This window comes from Aethalodelphis obliquidens, unplaced genomic scaffold, assembly GCF_003676395.1.
Source record: "Aethalodelphis obliquidens isolate GAN/ISIS:26980383/991018 unplaced genomic scaffold, ASM367639v1 scaffold5, whole genome shotgun sequence".
In the NCBI taxonomy this organism is placed as follows: domain Eukaryota; kingdom Metazoa; phylum Chordata; class Mammalia; order Artiodactyla; family Delphinidae; genus Aethalodelphis; species Aethalodelphis obliquidens.
The window spans coordinates 41877491-41898158 of record NW_020837949.1 but is presented as its reverse complement, the minus strand read 5'-3'; the positions used below and the strand labels follow the sequence as shown (position 1 = coordinate 41898158).

General features: G+C 42.1%; 1 protein-coding gene across 1 annotated transcript in view; it reads right to left on the bottom strand.

The window, feature by feature from the left end:
- The window catches only part of TBX20 (T-box transcription factor 20), a 51070-nt gene extending 34565 nt beyond the window's left edge, over positions 1 to 16505 (bottom strand). The window contains exons 1-5 of the mRNA XM_027101314.1: positions 15990 to 16505; positions 12339 to 12597; positions 11167 to 11331; positions 6654 to 6762; positions 2871 to 3029 (exon numbers count right to left, since the gene is read on the bottom strand). Of these exons, the coding sequence (XP_026957115.1) occupies positions 2871 to 3029; positions 6654 to 6762; positions 11167 to 11331; positions 12339 to 12597; positions 15990 to 16116 (819 nt within the window). The 5' untranslated portion in view covers positions 16117 to 16505. The remainder of the gene's footprint in view (positions 1 to 2870; positions 3030 to 6653; positions 6763 to 11166; positions 11332 to 12338; positions 12598 to 15989) is intronic.
- Between the last annotated feature and the right edge of the window lie 4163 nt (positions 16506 to 20668).

Here is a 20668-nt window from a genome sequence, read left to right as displayed (position 1 = left end):
TACTGTGGTTACAAAGTAATCTTATTGTCAGTCTAAACTTGTAGAAGTACTTACAGGTAAAGTATCATGATGCAAGCATCTTAGTTTCAAATGGTTGCGAGAAGGGGGAAAGTATGTACATGTACAGAGATTGAGAAATGGGGCAGGGGAGGTAAAGCAAATTGGAAAAATGTTAATTGTTGAATCTGGGTGGAGAGTATACGTGGTTCATTTTACCATTTGTTTAACTTTGGGATATTTGAAAATTTTCTCGATAAATGTTGAGCGGAAACAAAAGAATTCAGTGAGGTAATGTCACTAAAGCATATGGCTCCTATTAGAAACAGCTAATGCCAGTGGATATTTTGACTGTCAATATAGGTTGATTACCATCTTGTTACACTGGCTGCTGTCAATGTGAAGAGCTCCCTGCACACAGCAGGTAAGCAGTGAGCACTTGCTGAAAAGAAAAGAAAAGAAATTAACATAAAGAACTGAAACCCTCTAAAAAGGATGTCTTGAATCCATCAGGGTCACATTCATTGAGGGTCCATTCATTGAGAGGAGGTGAGGTTCCCCTTTCTTGGGGACACCAAGCACCTAAAGAGGTTAGGCTTTTAAACCTAACTACCTGGATTCATATCTGTGATGGGAGCAGCAGGGTCACATTGGATAAGTTATTTAACTCCATGCCTCCATTCTTTGAACTGTAAAATGCAACATAAAAATACTGTTGTTCCTATCTCATAATATCATTGTGAGGATTAAATAAGACTGCACTTTAAATGGTGCCTTGCGCACCCAAATATTAGCTGTTATTATAATTATGTAGATAATAACCTCCTATTCCGTGTTCCATGATATGAGAGGTCCTGCCAATATTTATTCAGGATTGCTTCTTCATCAATTAAACCAAATCTAAGGTGTTACACTTAGAACTTTCCTTAATTTTGTTCTGCCCATAATTTTCACTAAACAATCCCAAGTTACCTATTCTTGCTTTGGCTCCCTTTACAGATAATTCTGATAAAAGCAATGAACTTTCCATATGACAAGTTTTTATTTCATTCTCAGACATCAGCAGGTTTTCTTGTATTAGTATAAATCTGATGTTTTATAATATAAAAGCTACTAATTCAGTTAGTATAAATTGAATTAAATGTTTCAGGAATCTTTTTAGATCCTGTGATACCTGTATTACATGTGTCCTCAAATAAATTAAAAATGGGATTGTTGATGTCAGTGCTCCAGATTCTAAGAGAAATAGCATTATGTTTTAGGGCTTTGTGGGCTTCACTCTATACCCATATTTTTAGCTTGGGCATTCTCTGAAAGTTGCCACTGCTGTGTTGTTATCTTAAGGATAATTAAAAAGTTATAGTACTTTGCTTTTACTTAAAGATAAATAGTATAACATTTGTGCATTCATTTATTTCATTGAAAAGTTGCCACTAACATTTAAAAATCCAAATGGTGGCAAATCCTCTTTGGACATTCCAGAGACAGTCCAACAGTCACCACGTGCTTTATTTATAGAGTGCCTTACAATTTCCAAAGGCATGTTTATGTACAGCATCTCATTTGATCCTTAACAGTTGTTCCCTAAGATGGTCTGTTTCTTAGTCCCAGTTTACAGGCAAAGAAGATGGCAGCCACAGTGGTGAAGTGAAATCTACTCAAAGTCATATGGAAATTATAGGTGCTTATGCCTTACAGACACATACCCACTCTGGCCATTTTTCTACATCCCTTCTCTGACTTCCTGTTTCCTCATCTGTGTAGGGCTACCTGGGCTTTCAGTTTCATCTTCTTGCTTTTCCTGAGAGACTCAACACCATTTTTGCTTGGTTGACCATCCCGCTCTGGACTCTGAGCCATCTATCAGGCAGCACCTAACAGTATTCACTCAGAACCCAAAATATAACATCAAGACATGAGGAGAGCAAGAGTCCTGGATACCTATAACCAGTCAAATAAAAGCAAGACACAAAACCCAGAGTAAACTGACAATGTGAGTTCCTTTTACTAAAGTACAGTGTATCAAAAGGAATTCTACTTCTGGTCCATTCAGACTGTGGAAAAGTTACTTGTCCTCTCTTAGCTTCAGATTCCTCACTAAAGAATGTTACTGTTACCCCTGGCCTTCAAGATTATGCTGACCATGAAAGAATACATGGGGAAGTATCTAACAGGATTCAGTCCTTAGCAACACTTTGATAAATATTTACAGTAGAGTTGGACTAAGCCTTATGGATGAAGAAATGCATAAATTTTAAATATGATTTACAACAGAGAATAGAAAATATATAACTCAATATTATAAATTAGATATCTTGATGTTAATTAAATACACAACTGCTTACATACTACAGTCTATTATCTAAAGAGGCATTTAAGATCATTCTACTAGAATTATCTTACCCTGAATTACAGCTGAATAAATCTCACAAAATATCTAATGTATCAGTAGTTTGGATAGTTGGCTAGCACACTACGTGTGCTAATTTAGCAGAAAAACTGAACTTCTAAATTTTATGAAGCAATGAGTGTATGGTAACACATGTCATGAGGCTCTACCAGAAAGAGAAGGAAGCAGGTAATGTTCTTGAGAAAATTTGAGAAGGCAGATTGGGTCAGGTTTGGGTGGGACATGTGAGCAGTGAACAGCCTGACCAGAAGTATAAAGGTTCTAAGAAAGATGGTGTAATACAGACCTTCATAACCTTGAGCCATGGATACTCAACATATTTGGAAGTCCTGGGGCTGATTCTCCATAGCTTTCTCCAAAGTGAATTTCTGTTTTGAGTACTGGGATAGCCCTTCTCTCCAAGAAGATAACTCTCCTAAAGCTTTATCTTATTCGGGAAATAAATTGTGAAGGGTATACTCACCAGTTGATTCTGGTAGGCAGTGACCGCCGTAAAAACTGTTTCTGGAAAGATGAATGTTCTGAATTCTTCAGACTTCAGATTAAGTAATGAGGCTGTGTGGTCTTTCTTCTTAATGATGTGCACCCGTGGCTGGTACTTATGCATTGAGTTCAAAATTATCTGCAGCAAAGAGTGGGAAGTACAGTACTGGATTTTAAGTACTTATAGTGCTAATAAACAGGCCAAATTACAATGAGGCAAAGAAAGAACCATAAAATCTACTGTGTCAAATGCAGTTTTAAGATTAGGATCTACCCTTTCCATTCTTCACGCAAATAATTTTCACATGATACTGCAAGTATTGTGAATCACGTTTTACCAAACCAACTGTAAATAATACAGGTTGTTTCAAGTGTCCTTTCTAAAATGATAGAGGAAAAAGTCATCTGGAGGATGTTTATTTTTTAAAAAATGCTTTTTGTTTTTTAGTCTGGTTAGACCAAAGGCAGTATGTCTCTAAATTTTCTAAAGTAAGAAATTACATATTTGAGGAGGCTAGGTTGTTATTTGGGGCAGTGGGGGGTGAGGGGTGGGTGGCAGATGTGATGGAGGGAATAAAACAATTTTAAAAGGCAGTGTGGTATAAGGTAGACCTTGGTTGGAATACTGAATCTGCTACTTTCTAGCTCTTTAATCTTGGGCCAAGTGATCTCACCTCTCTTACCTCATTTTCTTAAATGCAAGAACAGTATTAACTTCACAGGGGTTGTGGTGAGGATCAGACGCTGTAACCCTTGTAAATCACATAGCAAATAGGAAGTGCTTAGTAAACTGTATTATTATTGTCGTCGTCATCATTTCTGACAACTTCATTGATTACTGACTTCCAGTTACAAACTAAATAAGAATGTTAGTGATGGATGTCTTCCATTCCATAGCTACTAAAAGTTGTCTGGTACTTAGAGATCAGAAATATACCCTGTTAACAAGGCAGTATTTTTCATGTATCATTTAAATAAAATACAATAATTTACCATTATGAAATTTGAGCAACAAAACTTACTTTCAGATGTTAAAGATTTTCCACATCTCCCCCTGCCCCGCAACCCAGACAGCTACCTAAATCTACAAAATTGGGTATGTCTTTCCTGGGATAACAGGGCTTACAATGTATGCCCTTCACCCCAAGGGCCTAGCAGAGAGCTTGGCTCTCAGGGGAGGTGTCTGATACATGCTGTGGCAGGACGAGGGTCAATGGCATGCAGTGTTGTTGCTCTCTTGTTCTTTGGCTAACTTGGGTGTGGTGGGTGAGTGTTAACACTGGTTGACTTTAGCAGAGTTAAATACTAGTCACTGTGAGATAACCGATACAGAATCAATCTCTTTCCATGTTGAGATACAAGCCAACAAAGTTACAGGGCATTAACTGGCATTGAATTTTTGAACATGCCATCTTTTTATGATTCCAGACCTGAATAGGAATTACTGAAACAAATGAGACGTTCAAATGAATCAAAAGAAACTTAAAAAAAAGTTATTTCTTTGTGTAATGCATTTATTCCAAGGAGTTCAAGATACCTATGCTCAGTCATAAAACTGGAATAAACTTGAAGTGACAGAAGTAAACATTTGCCTCCTAATCCTGATATAAGAAAAACCTGACCATTCATTATATGTTCTACTAAGAAGATAGAGTTTTCAAATCATACACACACACACTCACACACACACAATGGAAAAAAACCTAAGCTTTAAATAAGGTCCCCTCTTCCTTATACCACTCCCACATTAATTTCCTTTAGGAAAGGGTGTTGGACAGACTCAGACCGCAGACTGAGTCTCAGATCCCAAGGCTCCTTGAAACTCAGCTCAAGCTTTCATGGGGCTAAGAAACACTGATAAAAATGTAGACGTTGTTTCATCGAAGAAATAAATTCCTGGAAATAAGAAATTTTCCTGGAATGCATCTACAAAGGGGGCTTCTTTAGGACTGATTCAAAGAACTTGGCTAAACACCACAGGATCTAAAAATATTTCCTGGTACTTTTCAGAATACACTATTTCTGGTAACAGAGTTATATTAAATAATAAAATTTTAAAGCTAAAATGGATATTAGCAACCATGTAAGACTTAAACAATTTGTCAAGGTCTAATCTTAGCATAATCAGACTAGAACCCAGAGCTCCTGAAATATAGCTTAGTGCTATTCCCATCCATGAAGCTGATGCTAAAATTTAGGAAAACATATCAGTTCTGGACAACTGATCTCAAAATGAATTCTCAGGTCTTTCTGGAAAAACTCAAACAGTTCTTATAAAAGTTTCACATTGGAGAATACTAGAACCATAAAAAAATTTCATTTATCTCTGCAAAGATTTCAGTGGAGCCCAAGAAATTTTAATATGAATGACATTAAGAATGATCATGGGCCTACAGAAAATGTCTCTCAGATACTTCATAAATTTTAACCTGAAAAAAAAAATCTGTCAATGAAAACATCTGAAAGAAAGGACAATTCTGCCAACATCCTTGAAGGTAAAATAAGTCAGTTATCTTTTCCAATACATCAAGTAACAGAAGCCTGTTAACCTACTTCCAACATCCCAACAGTGCCACCAGCAGAGTTGTTAACCTGGTTACTCTGACTTGGTCGAGATAAACAAGATCTCCTGTGGGCATATGGATGGTGGCAGTGCCTGAAGTGATTTACTTGGTTCCAGGTTCAATCAACCATTTGAAACCATGTCTAGAGCTCTCTCTTAACTATGTGTAACCGTCTTTTTTGAGAAAAGTTTTGAAACTCTTTTTCTGAATTGCATAAATCCAGTAAAAACTAAAACCTTAAGTAACAGGAGCCTTAATAAAGGGGATAAGAGAGAGAATAATTATATCAGAATATCTAAGCCAAGGAAAGCAACTATGAAAATCCCAATGTGCTTTCTGGCAAACGAGGCAAAAAAAGAAACAGTATTCTCCTCATCAAAAAGAAGCATGCATGTCTGTCTAAAGTTTTCTTAGCATAAAATCTAAAACAGATTTTTAAAAATGTGAATTTTTATTTAAGAGCATGAAATAACAGCATAGATAGTTCCTTAAAAAGCAGTCTTAGCAAATATGGAAAAGCCTGTGTCAATGGCTATTTGTTCTATTAACTGTTGATAAGAGCTAAGAATTCCAATTTCTCTTTTCTTCAACATTTTAATGAACTCCTTACTGATGTAAAATCAAATTATTTTGTTTTTAACTGCAAGACTTCATTGTGTTTTAATATTCATAAGGCTCTCTACAGAGGGGATATATAATGAGCTAACAGCACTTTCCCAAATTTATTTGTACATAAAATCCTTTTGCCCCATTGCATCGCACAAGAATGTATTCTATACAACACACTTTGGGAAACCCCCATAGGAAGTCTCAGCCCCATTCCCTTTATGCTGTGTTATCTGATATACCACTGATAGAAATTAGATGTTTAATCCAAGAATGGGCTGTAGTAACCTCCAAAATGCACATTCCCTTTGTTTAGTTGGTGCAGGTGTTAAAGCAGTTGCAGAAGTAGGAATCCATGGTGCCAGAGGTCCCTGACCCTCTTGCATAGAAATGGCATAAGCATCTCTGTAAATGACCTCTTGACAATAGCAGTCAAGGTTCCCTGTAGAACATATTAATGTTCTCATAGAATGACTCAGAGCTGGAGGGTGGGAGGGGGAAAGGGAGAGAGGAAGAGACATCAAGGGAGGAAGCTTTATGTGGTTTCTCCATTCCATCCCAGGGAATCCGCATAGTCCAAGCACTGTACTCACATGGCCATGTTGATCCAGTTCATTGTTGGTGAGTTTCACCTTTTCAAAAGACACCATCTGTTTAAGTAGCTGCTCACCAGTAAAAGGAGAGTCTGGATGTACATACAGCCTAAGAAAATTATGAGAGAATTTTATTGAGACTTTAATAAAAAAAAAGTTTGGGTTATAAAATATTCTGATTCTAAAGGAACACAAAAATCTCATATAAAGTGAATTTTATTTGCCTCGTATAATCTCAAATTTAGTAATACAGCAATACCAAAATAATGCTGAAACATCTAAATGTGTTTCTTTGTGTACCAATGATTTAAAAGGGGTAATACTAATGGTAGTATATATATGTCAATCCTAATCTCCCAATTTGTCCCACAGGAAGCTCAGCTCAGTGCTCTGAGACGACCTAGATGGGTGGGATGGGGGCAGGTGGGAGGGAGGTCCAAGAGGGAGGGGATATATGTATACATATAGCTGATGCCCTTCATTGTACAGCAGAAGCTAACGCAACATTATAAAGCAATTACCAATTATAAATAAATAAATAAATAAAATGTACTTAATACATTTGCTGTTATTTGCTGAACAAGCCATTTTTTTAAAGCTGGGTTTTTCCCATCAACCTAATCAACTACTAGTCTGCTTCTGTCAAATATAAAATCCTATTGTTGTAGATATTTTCAAAAGAAAGACTAGGTTATAACTAATTGCAAAATGAATTCCTAGTATAAGCACTGCTAAAAAGCAATGAAGACAAAGAATTTAAAAGAGGAAACAATTCTAGAGAATCTATTCATTTAAACTTGAAGGTGATTCAATTTAAAGTTCATGCTCTTTATAAACAAGACAGAATAATTTTAATACAGTGACCTGGGGAACTTTTAATAGTCCACAGATCACATAGTCTGTTTGCTTCTCCCGGTACTTTAAATATTACTACTTTCATCATCACCTAGTTAAGTGCTCACTAAGGAGAGTGAAAACAAGTTGGGTAAGCTTCAAATTATTCAATGTATTTATCTAACAGCCTAAGCAAAAAAAAAAAAAAAAGGCTTTGATGGGAAAAAATATACTTATCAAGGATTTATCGTTTATTGATCAGCTGCTATGTTCAAGGCAATCTTTTACTCACTGACAGTTAAATGCAGGTCATTTGTTTTGCCTGCAAGCTTCACACTAAGTACAACTCTTTGTAAATCAATCCTAGTATCCACTCAACATAAGCGTTTCTGAAGTCAGGTATGTCATAGAACTAATGATAGAGGAAGGAAATATCCTTGATTTAATGGGATAAATTCCTTTATCCATGCAATGGGTTATTTATATCTATATTTTGTGTAGAATATTTATAACTATCATTAAACAAATATTATGGTTGGGGCAAAGACAAGGAAAAATTAAAAACATATTCATGTAAAGAACAAGAAGTCTATGCCGTGGTTTGTCACACAGAGGACTAAGAATAGAAGAATTGGGTGCACGTGCTGCAACTCACAAAGCCCACAAGAAGCAAAGCACAAAACAGGCTGACAGCACTAAAGATTCTTACCAGACCCATACAAGAACTTAGGTGTTTGTCTGCCTGTTTGTTTGATTTTTTTTTTAAGGAGTGCTCAAAATTGCCTTTCAATTGAAGTATTCTTTGATGACACAACCATAATAGCTTTTCAAGTGTCACCCCTCCAAGGCTATAACTTTATAGGTGCAGTTGTTTTACTAATCAGCACCATATCCTACCCACTCCTCCAGAAAGGTTCAAAAATATTTAAAGTCCTAGAAGTTGATGAGATGGTCCCTCTTTAAGTATCAGTTCACCACATATGATAACATTAATAAAGATTAATTTATTTAAATATCGACTACTTTTTTAAAAAAGGAAATGTCCTATATGAAAATATAACATTACTTAGGTCATATATAATGTCTTTTCCATTACTATGATCAAATGATATTGTCAAGCATCATTTCTTCTGATAAGGAACAGCTGACTGATAAACTTCAGTCTAAAATAAAGTGCTTCAAAGAACTAGAACTGCAAGGAATTTCTACCATCAGTTCAAAAATGATCACCTCCCAAGTTCTTCACCTTTCCCATATGGAGCTAGAAAATATAGCACTATGTCTTTTAATAATAATAAAGAACAGTTGCTTATATGATCTAGAATATTTCTGTCCTATAATGCACAAAACATTTCAATCTAATATCAATATAAGTAAGCTGAACTAGTATGAATGAAAAAGCATACAGGAAGCCCGGCTTCTCTCAAGTCCTCTGGGACTTAAAATTCCAGCAATAGCTTAAACATGCTTCAGTTAAGATAGTGTATTGGTACATGCTTTCCTTTTCCAGCCAGAACAGATTAGTAACATAAACAAGGCATGTCATATTTCCAACTGGCCTGCACCAGTTCCCCATACCTTCAGATAGGAGGAAAATGTATGCTAAATAAGAGTGATTAACTTCTTAAAGGAAAGACTTAGAGAAAAAAAAGAAAAGGGGTTTGCTTGTAAAAATGGTTAGGAATCTGCTAAAATACTTCTCTCATTCTCTCTTCTTTCTTCCTCTCTCTCCCCCCTTTAAAAAAAAAAATTGTAAATTTTGGAAAGAAGCTCTAGAGTAATGTGAACTGGCTAGTTAATAGTAAATAGTAGAGAACACTAATTATATTCATTTAAATATCTATTGTAAATTTGTAAATCTTGCTCCTTTTTTTTAAAAAAAATCAGTGACATTTAAAAAAAATTTTAGTCCTAAAAATTATTTAATATGTTATTTAATATATCAATTTGGAAGGGCTGGGAAGATCTCCTTCCTAGTCTCTTGTGGGAATGGAAAACTTGGAGAGGCTTCTTTTAATCTCTTCTCTAGTGTATTTAATATACTGTAAGTTCAATAATATGATCAACCACTAAGAAAGCTTAATATTCCATTTGAACTGTATGTGTAAACTGTGTTGGTTCTGTGCCTTGACTTAGACTCCAGACTAGATACTAACAAAGAACCATACTTTGAACTATAACTTCAGAGTTCCTAAACCTGTACATTTAAATAAATTCTTAGCTCTGATATGAACTTCCAATCAATTATAAAAATTACTTAGTCATAAAACAACTTTAAAGCTGTAAGGCTTGGTTTTAGAACCCTAAATGTAAAGTCAGCTAAGATTCATTGTTTGTATTAAAGTATGCAGTTAGAGTCCTGTTCTTAAACTGTTAGTATTCACGTAAGTAAGAACTTGCTGGTTTTTTTCCCCCAGAATGCTCATTTGGGCAGTAGCAATAAAGGTTTGCATGTAATTTTTAAAATGGAGTTCTCCTGGAAAAACATTACCATTGAATAGCACAAAAACGAACATGTTTTGTTTGGGTCATTACCTAATATATTGAGTAATTTCTCAGTAAAAGAATATTTTTTTAACATCTTTATTGGAGTATAATTGCTTTACAATGGTATGTTAGTTTCTGCTTTATAACAAAGTGAATCAGCTATATATATATATACATATATCCCCATATCTCCTCCCTCTTGCGTCTCCCTCCTACTCTCCCTATCCCACCCCTTTAGGTGGTCACAAAGCACCGAACTGATCTCCCTGTGCTATGTGGCTGCTTCCCACTAGCTATCTATTTTACATTTGGTAGTGTTTATAAGTCCATGCCACTCTCTCACTTCGTTCCAGCTTACTCTTCCCCCTCCCCGTGTCCTCAAGTCCATTCTCTACATCTGCGTCTTTATTCCTGTCCTGCCCCTAGGTTCTTCAGAACCTTTTTTTTTTTTTAGATTCCACATATATGTGTTAGCATACAGTATACAATGGAATATTACTCAGCCATAAAATGAAATGAAATTGAGTTATTTGTAGTGAGGTGGATGGACCTTAATATTCATACAGAGTGAAGTAAGTCAGAAAGAGAAAAACAAATTCAGTAGAAGAATATTAACTTGATGTCGAATTACATTTATCCACTAATTATAATGAGGGAAAAAAAGTTTGTTTTTCTTACTTAAAAATCTCTGAGCCTTTTACTGGTCAAAAACAACCACATTTTACCAATATGGTATTTACTATGAAGTTATAACCACGTTATAACAAATATTTACTGTAAGCAACTACTACTTTACTAAAATGCACACTTCTGAAAAGGATTTTAGGGCAGCCACTTCATCAGTAGTTTTATTCTGTTTGGTGTTAGCCAAATAGAAATGATGGATGCCATATGAAATGGGGCCAGATTTCTAATAAATATTCCAATTGAAATTTAAGAAAAACTTTGAAATGAATTATGATGAAAGATAAAATTAAAGGCAGTGTTCTGCATACAAACTCTTGCCTTTCTCAGAGACGAACCCATATTTTGTGTAGTTAATCCTGGAGTGTCTGGGCTTGGAAAGCTCTCTTACCAGAACTCACAGCTTTAAAAACAGACCTGCTTAAAATTCAAACAACCAGGGCAGGAGACAGTCTGCCAGCAAGGTTAATACACATTTTGCTTGGCTGGAAAATCTGGAGGCACAAACCTGGCTGGCAGCGGAGGGTCTGCCTTGCCAGCCACCAGCCAGGAGGACCGGTGGTAGGCATAGCGGTACCTCTTGTTGTCCACAGGGACGATGTCCATCAGGACTATGTACTTGGCCTCAGAATCCACGCCGGAAAAGGACACACGAATGGTAGGAAACATCCTCCTGACACAGTGAGACAAAGAGAATCACCCGAATTAGAGAGGGAGGAAAAGGGTCCGCCTTCCCTCCCTACCCAGCCCCCAAATTCTTTGTGTTTCCTGTAAAGCCATTCAGAGATGTGAATACGGAGACTGACCTTCTCCGGAGCCTAGATAATCTTAAGTGTCATCTCTGTAGGAGTCCTCATTAATACCCAAAGGTCTGCAATTAGGGAAAATCCTGTGCTAAATCATCAAGCCCATTAGGCTCCCAGACCAAAGTCTCCAGAGCAGACAGAGTCCTATAACCTCCTTGCCTTCCAGGGAGAAAACTCACTCTTGCCTCAGTAGAAAGCCAGAGCAGGGTTCTCAAGTTGGGTTTCGTTTCGGGAGACTCTAGGCGGTGTGTCCCAGAGTCCTGAGAGCTGGAGCAGTCAGGCGCCAAGGGGCCACCGACCCCCGGAGCCTTAGCCCCAGTCCCAGGAGCAGCCTGCACCTGGGACTTCCTGCCTGCCCTGAGTCAGCCCACTGCGGCGCCAAGGGGCCCCCTGCACCAGAGCTCCTTCCTACCGGGAGTGTGGTCGTTTCAAATTTCATTCTTCCTCCCAGGTTTTCATTTTAGTTTTTAATGGGAGCCTCTGCAAATTGAGGCTGATAAAAGGGAAGCCGCCTGCCTCCCTCACAGCACCCAGCAGCCCGCCCTGTACCCCGGCATGAGCTGAGTTCCTGCTTCCCTCCAGATGCCGACCCTGCACCCAGAAGCCATCCCAGGCTGCAGGGGGCCAGAGATCCCAGTCCCATGCCCGCAGGGGTGGGGCTTCCCACTGCCAGATCCCAGGAAAGCAAATGCCTGGACATCTGTCTCAGCAGCTCTTTCCAAAAGCAAGTCTGCCGAAAGAAACCCTCCTTGAGCGAAGCTTCCTCTTGGAGCTCAGGACCAGTAGAGTTTCACCCAGTTCCTGGAAACTCCCTCTGCCACCCAGGGCACTATTCCCTTCTCCCCACTCCTCACTCGACAAGCCCCCCTACAACCTGCCAGACTTGGTGATGATCATCTCCGTGCCCAGCTCGTGGAATTTGTCCCAGAGCTCCTTAGTCTCCAGGCTGCAGGCAATTTTGGCCATTTCCTCGCTGGGGATGATGGGGGTGGTGGGGATCAGCGGCTCAGTGCACAGAGAGGAGGAAGATGGGCTGCTGTTGCCCGCGACGCTGCCACCAAACTCCCCGTGAGCGTCTAGGCTGGTCAGCTCGCCCAGGGGCTGAGCGCAGGACGACTTCTCGACAAATTGTTCTGCAGGCAAAGAGAATTGAGAATGACAGCTAATTCTGTCAAGCAAAGATACAGAAAGGAGAACAGCACAATTTCAAGGTTCCTGGATTTGACTTTGGAAAAGTTACGCACAGAATCTCCAGAAGGACAGCAATAACTCATCACTATACAAATTAAGCCTGAAATTCCTGTGAAGTGACATGGCTCCTGCTTGCTTACGGAACCAAATGAGTGAGTTTTAGAACCATGGTTTGTTACCACCATTACTGAAACCCACTTTGGAGAATAGAAATGCGAGGAGTGGATAAAGAGAAAGGCATGATCATAAAGAATTAAAAGCAAGTAGTCCTGTTGTTATCCCTCCCATGTTCTAGACTTCACAGCTTGTGGGCTCTAGTGCCAGTTCTTCCTCATTGACAAAGAGGACACTTTTCTGCAGGGAGATCAAGGGAGTGAAGAAATCAGCACCATCCTCATTTTGAGAGGAACTTCCCTTCCCTCCTGGAGTCACCTTCCCATAAGAAAAAGTGAAAAAGGGGTGTTGGGGGGGTTAAAAAATTGTCACTTCACTTCTCTGCCTGGCTCCCAGTTTCCTAGGCTTTCAGATGTTACATTAGGGCATTTTTATAATTTCCCTCCCAGCCTGAGATCTTATGAAAGACTAGCATATTTATTGCTTGTTAAATCACAGGAGTACAATCTCTGGGCCTATTTTTTGGACCGGGCTTGAAACAAGTACTTGAGGGATGATATGTGTATTTCTCTCTCTCTCAAGAACGTTTTGGAAGTGTGCAAAAGAACCCCAAACCCAGAAGAGCAGAGTATTGAAGTAGGAAGAACAGTTTGCCATCTACCATCAAGCTGAAACACCACTGCCTACGAACCAAACACTCTCCCCCACAGATGATAAGGGCCTGGGACTACACCAGTCACTTTGATGGAATACAGGGGGAGCTCTGTAATTGTCCCAATTATCTTGCATCCTTTAAAAAAGAAACTACTTGAATCTGCAATGTGAAACTGAACTTCAAACAACTCTAAGTGCCCTCAAGGAATTGAAACAAGTTATATATATATATATATATGCACACACATACATACACACACACACATATAATGTTTTATTTCTCACATTTCTCTTTTGACTTGGGGCAGGCAAGCAGGAAGTAGAGAATTTTTACCTTCTTTTTTCTTAGAATAATAATCCAACTCATGGAAGCATTTTAAATTAAGAATAACCAAATTATCTTATCCTTCTGTTTTCAAACTCAAAGAGAACCATGCCATGGCAAAATCATATTTTTTACTAATGTTTTCAGAAACACATTCACATAACATCTTTATAGGGAATTAACAAGTAGCCTTAGAAATTTTCTGACAATTGAAAACCGCAAATGCTGTAAGCTCCAGACTAACCAGTGGGTCAGGGTTGGGAAGTGGAGGAAGAAGAAAATGATACAGAAATGCTCTAACACAATGTTATATGTCAATTATATCTCAATCGAAAAAAAAATTAATGATCTAGTTGTCTGAGGTGGTTCTTCTGAGTAGATTTAACGTGTTTAAATGAGCAGTAATGAGACACTTGTGACTTCCACACTACAGTTTCTTCAGCATCTCGCTAGTGTTTCATTCTCTCTTAACAGGTATTTCACATGCCCGAGTCCTTGGCTTACAGCTGCTAATTGTGCTCCGTTGAACTGGCCCCTGAAAGGGAATAGAATGCCTTCTGACAATTGAAAAACGGTTCTGGTTCTTTTTGGAGCCGGTCTCAAAAGCCCCAGGGGAGGGAGGATGCTCACTTTACAGACTGGGGTGAGGGTGGAGGTACCGTGAGCTGTGAATGGTTTTATAGTTTAGAATTCAGAGGAGGGTGGGTTTTTTCTCAGGAAAGTAGAGAAGGAAAGCAATGTTGTAATGACAGTGGAGCTGAAGCTGGCATGTTTCCCAGTCTACTGTCTGTACTTCTGTCAGGAATTTTAACCTGAAATCCTCTTTTACTGCTAGCTACCAAATTATAATGGGGGCATTTATAAAGAATTCAGAGGCCCCCTAAATAGGAGCGGATAATGTTGGGAAGTGCCACAAACGTAACTTTGAAATTGGTGTGAATTTTTTTCTAAACAGTTGGAGTTTGTCTGATTGGTTGTTTCCATTTCTTTGGCAGGTTTAGATTTACACAGGAGGATAGGTGGGAAGAACCAGGGAAAGGGAGTGAAAACCTTGGAGGAGACTTTTTGACATGTTTTCTGGAGATCTTCCGGTTTCCTTTTCCTTGGTTCTAAGTTGCTGCAGGGATTTTAGTTCTCTCTTCTCTCTCTGCCCAGGCCCCTTATTTTTCATCTCTAACATTTCATCTTTTATATTATTATCGTTGTTTCAAGGTGTGAGATGTTAAAATGTTGAGAAGGACAGGGAGAAGGAAGAAAAAAATTGACTAGAGTTTAAAAGGTTTTAAAAATATTACCCTAAGTTCGCTATTTGATGCTTTCCACAGTTTTAGGGCTACCAGATGATCAGGGTGTGGAATAATTATTACCCGGGGACCCAAGAGGTGATGATGAGAACACTTCTTTCTCCCTCAGTTGTAAACCCTCAGTTGTAAAGGGACTTAAAACACTTATCTCCAGCAGTTTCTTTCCCACACAATTCACTCGTGGTAAGGGGAATATAGTCCCTTTTTTCCCTTTACTCTGAGAGTAGTGTCTTCTATAAATGGTAAAGGTTGTTAAATAAACAGTATAGCTAAAAGTTGAGGAATCTGGGAAATGGTAACTGGCTAATGTTTTTGCCAACCTCCACTGAAAATGACGGCAGTTATGAAATGATGTCTTACAGATAAGTCTAGAGCTTCTGTGAAGAAAATGGTTCATGCGGGGACAACTGGCTTATTCTACAGCACTTGACAGTTGTCTTAAGGAGCTTACTTTGTGTAGTCTATTCAAGTCGGGGGAAAAACAAAATTAAACTAGTTTCTTGTGAAGTCAGAGTCTCCTTGGTTTCAAATGCACAAGCAGGTGTTACACGCATCGTAAATCCTGTTGAGTCATTAAAAGGGGTTTTATTATTATTTATCCCCTAAATGTTTTTATCCCAACAAAGTTACACACACCGGATGTCCGACTTGACATAAGGATTCTAGAAAAATAGGTAGGGAAAGCGACTAGCGATATACGTACGAGATACGAAACCGGTTGCATTTAACAGACTGTGAAGTCCCCAAAGAATTCGGGCCTAAGAGAAAAAAAAATCTCCCACCCGCAACGTATAGTCTGTGGCCTGAGGGTCAGAGCTGCCGCGAGCCGGGAAAGGTGGCCACCCTCGAGAGCCTCCTGAAGCTAGGGAACGGAGGGACAGACAAATGTGCAGCACTCCCATGCCTGCGCACCCCGACGGTCTAGCACGCGACTTACCCAGTGGTTTGATAGTGTTCTCCGTAGCTTCCTTCTCTTTGGAGCCGCCGCTCGACATCAGCGCGGCGATGGAGAAGGCGTTGGCCCTGGAGGAAAGCTGGGGCTTGGGCGACGCCGTGAACTCCATGGCCCCTAGTGCGCGGTCCTGGCCAGGGACCTGGCCTGCTAAACTGCCGTCCAGCTTCCCCAAGAGAGACAGAGACTGAAACACAGCGGAAAGTTTCCAAGTGCAATCACAGGGGAGTCGGGGACTCTAGATGAGTCAGCCCCAACCTCCCGAGAGCTCCACACCGGCCTCTCCTTTCCCCCACCGCAAGAGTCTCGAGCCGCAGAGACTTCAAACTAGCCGGAGAGGACCAACCACGGTCTCAGCTAGGTGTGCAAGCACCGGGACGCTCCGTAGGACCACAGGCTGTGCCTCCGGAAGCTGGAGACAAGCATCAGCTGCGCAAAGCCCAGGGGTCCTGCAGCAGCCGCTCCACGTCTTTCCTCCCTCCCCACTTTGGGGACAGTCGGAGCGGCCGAGCGCAGCTAAAATGGGGTGGTTGCCTGGGAGCGGGAGCGTAGCCGTGCGAGCGCGGAGGGGCGCGGAGGACACTGCGCCCGGGCGTTCGCCGCCCTGCGCCTTAATTTGCTGGCAGCTGCGATCCCCGCGGCCCGCAGCCAGTCAGCGCCGCCACACGTCACCGCTTCCTGATTCCGCCGCCGGGGGCGGGGCCGGGTGGGGAGGGCGCGCCCGGGGCGCGGCGTCCGCGTGGCCTCGCTCAGCAGACCGCTGGAGCATGGTACCCGTTCGGGGAATGGGGTGACACCACCAGGTTGGCGCAGCGGCCGCGGACACAGCCCGCCTGGTCTCGCAGTCCTGGAGTGAGAAGGAGGTGATCGCTGTCGGGAGGGGGCATTTTGGTCGCGTCCTAAGACCTGGGATCTCAGGAACGTAGACCAGAGGAAGCCTCGGGGAGTTTTTCCTCCTTCCATTCTTTTTCTTACTGGTGCTCAAAGTTGCAAAAGAAAGTTAGAAAGCGCTAAGTAGGGCAGAAACCGACGCCGTAGAGCTGGCGCCAATGGGCCAGAGCCCATTCGCCGGGCAGCACCCAGGGCTGGATACCTACACTCGTTGGGCTCCAAAATCTGGCTGCTAGACAGTGGGGCTGGAGAGATGTAGCCCTGCAAAAGATAAGCTAAGTGACGGCTGTGAGCATTTGACAAAGGATCTCAGAACCACGGCTTCTTCTGCACACCGGTGTGCCTCTCATTCAGGGTTCCGGTTCTCGAGAGGGACTATCGAAAATTGGGCCTTGATCGAGGGGAAGGCGAGGGGCAGACGCCGGGGGGGGGGCGCTGCACCCTGCTGGGACCACGCGACGCGCAGTTGGAGAGTGCGAGCCTCACAGCTCCCGGGCTTGGGGGACACGGAACCTTCAGCCTTCACGAACTCAGTTACGACCTGGACTTCCCACGGCCTATGGGGGTCGTCTTGCTGGCCTTGTTCAGCTTGAATAACTTAAATTCTCCGAATTCGCAGCGTAATCCGCTTCACTCGGAGCCGTGTAAACTTAGGCTGACATACACACTCAAGCTGTACATGTAAATATTTGCGCTCCTTTCCAGTCAGTCGGTTTGGCGATTAGGAGCCTCTTGGTGGGTCTTGAAAGGAAAAAAAAAAAAAAAGGAAAGCAGCTCCCATTTCCCACCAATGTTTTTCTCTCTCGACGGCACACACATTCCCCACCCCCTGAAATAAACTTATGGGGAAAAAAACCTGAAAGTCAAAAGTTGAAATCGTCCATGAAAGTAACATGATGACAGCTGGGGGACTCGTGATTTAAGCCTGTTTTGTCACCGTGTATCAATAGTTTCTAACAATGTACTGCATGAGAGTGACTAAGGAACATTCTGATATTAGTCTCAATGTACAGAGAGTGTATGTAAGTTAGGGGAAAATTTGTAAAACTATAGACTTTTGTGCTGGAAGGGATTTTTGCCGTCTTCCAGCCCAGGTCCATTTGCTTTAGAGTGAGAAACCGGGTCTGGCTGGCAGGGTGGTGCATCTCCCCTAAAATCGGCCCAGCCAGCTAGAGGCTCAGACCTGCACTCCAGGCGAAGATTTTGATCACACCCGGGCCCTGCAGCTGTGCCTGGGCTATTCACGGGAGATCCACAGTAGAGTAACGCCGGCTGAGAATGCTTTCAGATTAAACTTTGGTAAGAATAGAGGCTAAACCACTGCATGCGCCTACAGATTCTTTTCTGTTCTTGAGTCTTTGGTCCTTTGCTGTTTTTGGACAGCCCAGACCCTTGGGTTAATAAAGCTTCCACCCCAACACACACCCTATCTCAGTCAATGCAACAGTGACATTTCCCTTGTTTGAACGTAAGGCGCAAGCTTGTCCCTATCCCGTCTCACTGTTTGGCCAGGAAGGGAGATTTCTGTCATGAGGTTTTGGGGGGGGGGCACGAGGTGGGTGGTTGTTTGTTTTGGGTGAGTGATGTCATAGTCTAGAACTTTATGCTTCAACTGGGCATCGAAGATCTTATTTGCTGGTTTCAGTTTTCATATGAGGAAACTTCACATCTTAATTATCTTAACGGTTCAGGCTGGAATTTGAATAATTTCATGACAGGGACATTTTTAGAAAAATTGGCGGAGCAAGGGGAAAAATGATTTGCCCCCGATCAGTTTCCACTTTTCCAATTGCCCACACAGCCTTAGCCCAATTCTGGGTCTCTGGTGGGCAGCGAACTTTGACTGTTCATCCTACTGCAGGCAAAATAGGAAGCTAAGCTAGCGTGCGCGGAGGCAGGCGGCACACCACAGGAATTGAAAGGACTACTTTAAACAAATTCGGGCTCTAGAGGTGAGCCGTTTGGGGATCCCTAAGAAGTGATGCATCTCGTTGGTGTTGAAACCGCGGCAATAAAATGTATACTACAACATAATTATCAGGGGCACACTGTCCCTTCTCTTAGATTTATTGCCTCTGCAAATCAATACCGTGCTGTAAAAACGGGGAACCAGTGCTTGGCAGAGAGGTGCCGTCACAGGGTGATTCAAAGCCCACCCGAAGAGGAGATCGCCCAGTTCTGAGGTCCCTTCAAAACCCAGGTGTTAGCGCGGGTTAACAAGTAAAGCCACCGAGGGGGTTGGAACAAAGCAATCACATTAACACTTTCCTGCAGGCCCTTCTCAGGCTGACTTCGGGAGGGCGGGGGCGACTCTTGGACACCGGAAAGTGCCTTGCACTTGGAGAAGGCTTTGAATCTTGACTTTAGCCCACTTTAGCCGTCCCTGAGACTTGGTACAGGTTACCTAAATTTCTCAAAGCCTTAGTTTCATCATCTACATTAAAATAGACCAATAATTTATTCCTACCTAGAATATCGCTCTGTGGATTAAACGAGTTAAGGTGCGTAAAAAGCCTAAACAGTCACCCCAATATAAGTAAACCATGAGTACAGCATTTTATTATATTTAATTTTTGAGCTGCAATTTCGCGATCTCAGAGATCTTTCCTTCGCGTGCTCACGTACAGGTAGCTGTGTAGACAGTTTTGGAATGTACTGATTGGGGTCACATTGTGGTAGTGGACCATTATTTACATCTTGCTAAACTTTGGAGCCTAGGAATTAAAATTTGGGATTATATGTCTGAGTCTGGTTATACGGAGTTTGATTATATGGAGGACCGGGAGATGTCTCTTTATACACACTACCGTTTCAAATTGTCATTTGTAGTCTCCGGAACTCAAAAGTTGGTTGACCCCAGAACTGTGCAGGAAGAAACGGTTTCACGATTTTGGCCAATAGCCCCTCGCTTAATGGACGTTAACACTAACGCAGAATCCTCCGCTGACAGCGGTAGGGACCCTCCACCCGCGTGGGACGACTGCGCCCGGAGCGGCAGGACCCGGTGCCACATCAAGAGCACAGCCCGGTACCCGAGGACGAGAAAGGAGACCCGCTTCTCAACGCAAGGGCAGCTCTACTCCCGAGATCTCGTCCCCATCCTGTTTTCCGCTCTTTTTGGTAAACTCCTTAAAAGCAAAAGAAATGGGCTTCGGTGCCTTTGGATTCCTAAATTCGGTTTACCGAACAAGAAAGACACCCGAAGCAGCGTAGGGAGCGCGGCCGCAACCCCTGGAAGCCGGTGCTACACGTCCCGGGGTCGCGCCGTGAACAGCGCGCATCCCTGGGCTGGGTAGGGAGCGCGCGGCGCAGCCTCCGATTTCACTGTGCGGCGAGGGGAGTGGTCTGAGCCTTTCCTCGGAGGAACCCGGACCAAGGCTCAAATGCACATCCTGACGGAATTAAGATTTTTTGAACCCAAGTGGTCCCCGAGAAGCGCCCCCTCCAGCCCCGGCCGCAAGAACGGGCCCGGAACGTCCTGAGCTCAGGTCCACCTCGGAGGCCCCAGGGCCGGGCGACTCGAGGCTCCCTCGCCCAATTCCGGTTCTAAGGGCGAAGCATAGATCAGCTCCTCGAGGGGCGCGGCCAGAGTGTCATCCAGCGGGTGTGTGTGTGTGTGTGTGTGCGCGCCCAAGCGGCCCGGGACTTCACTGTGTGTGTGTGTGTGTGTGTGTGTGTGTGTGTGTGTGCGTGCGCGCCCAAGCGGCCCGGGACTTCACACTGGCGCCCGGCTGTGGAACCCAAGAAAGGGACGTCCTGTGGGCCTAAGGCAG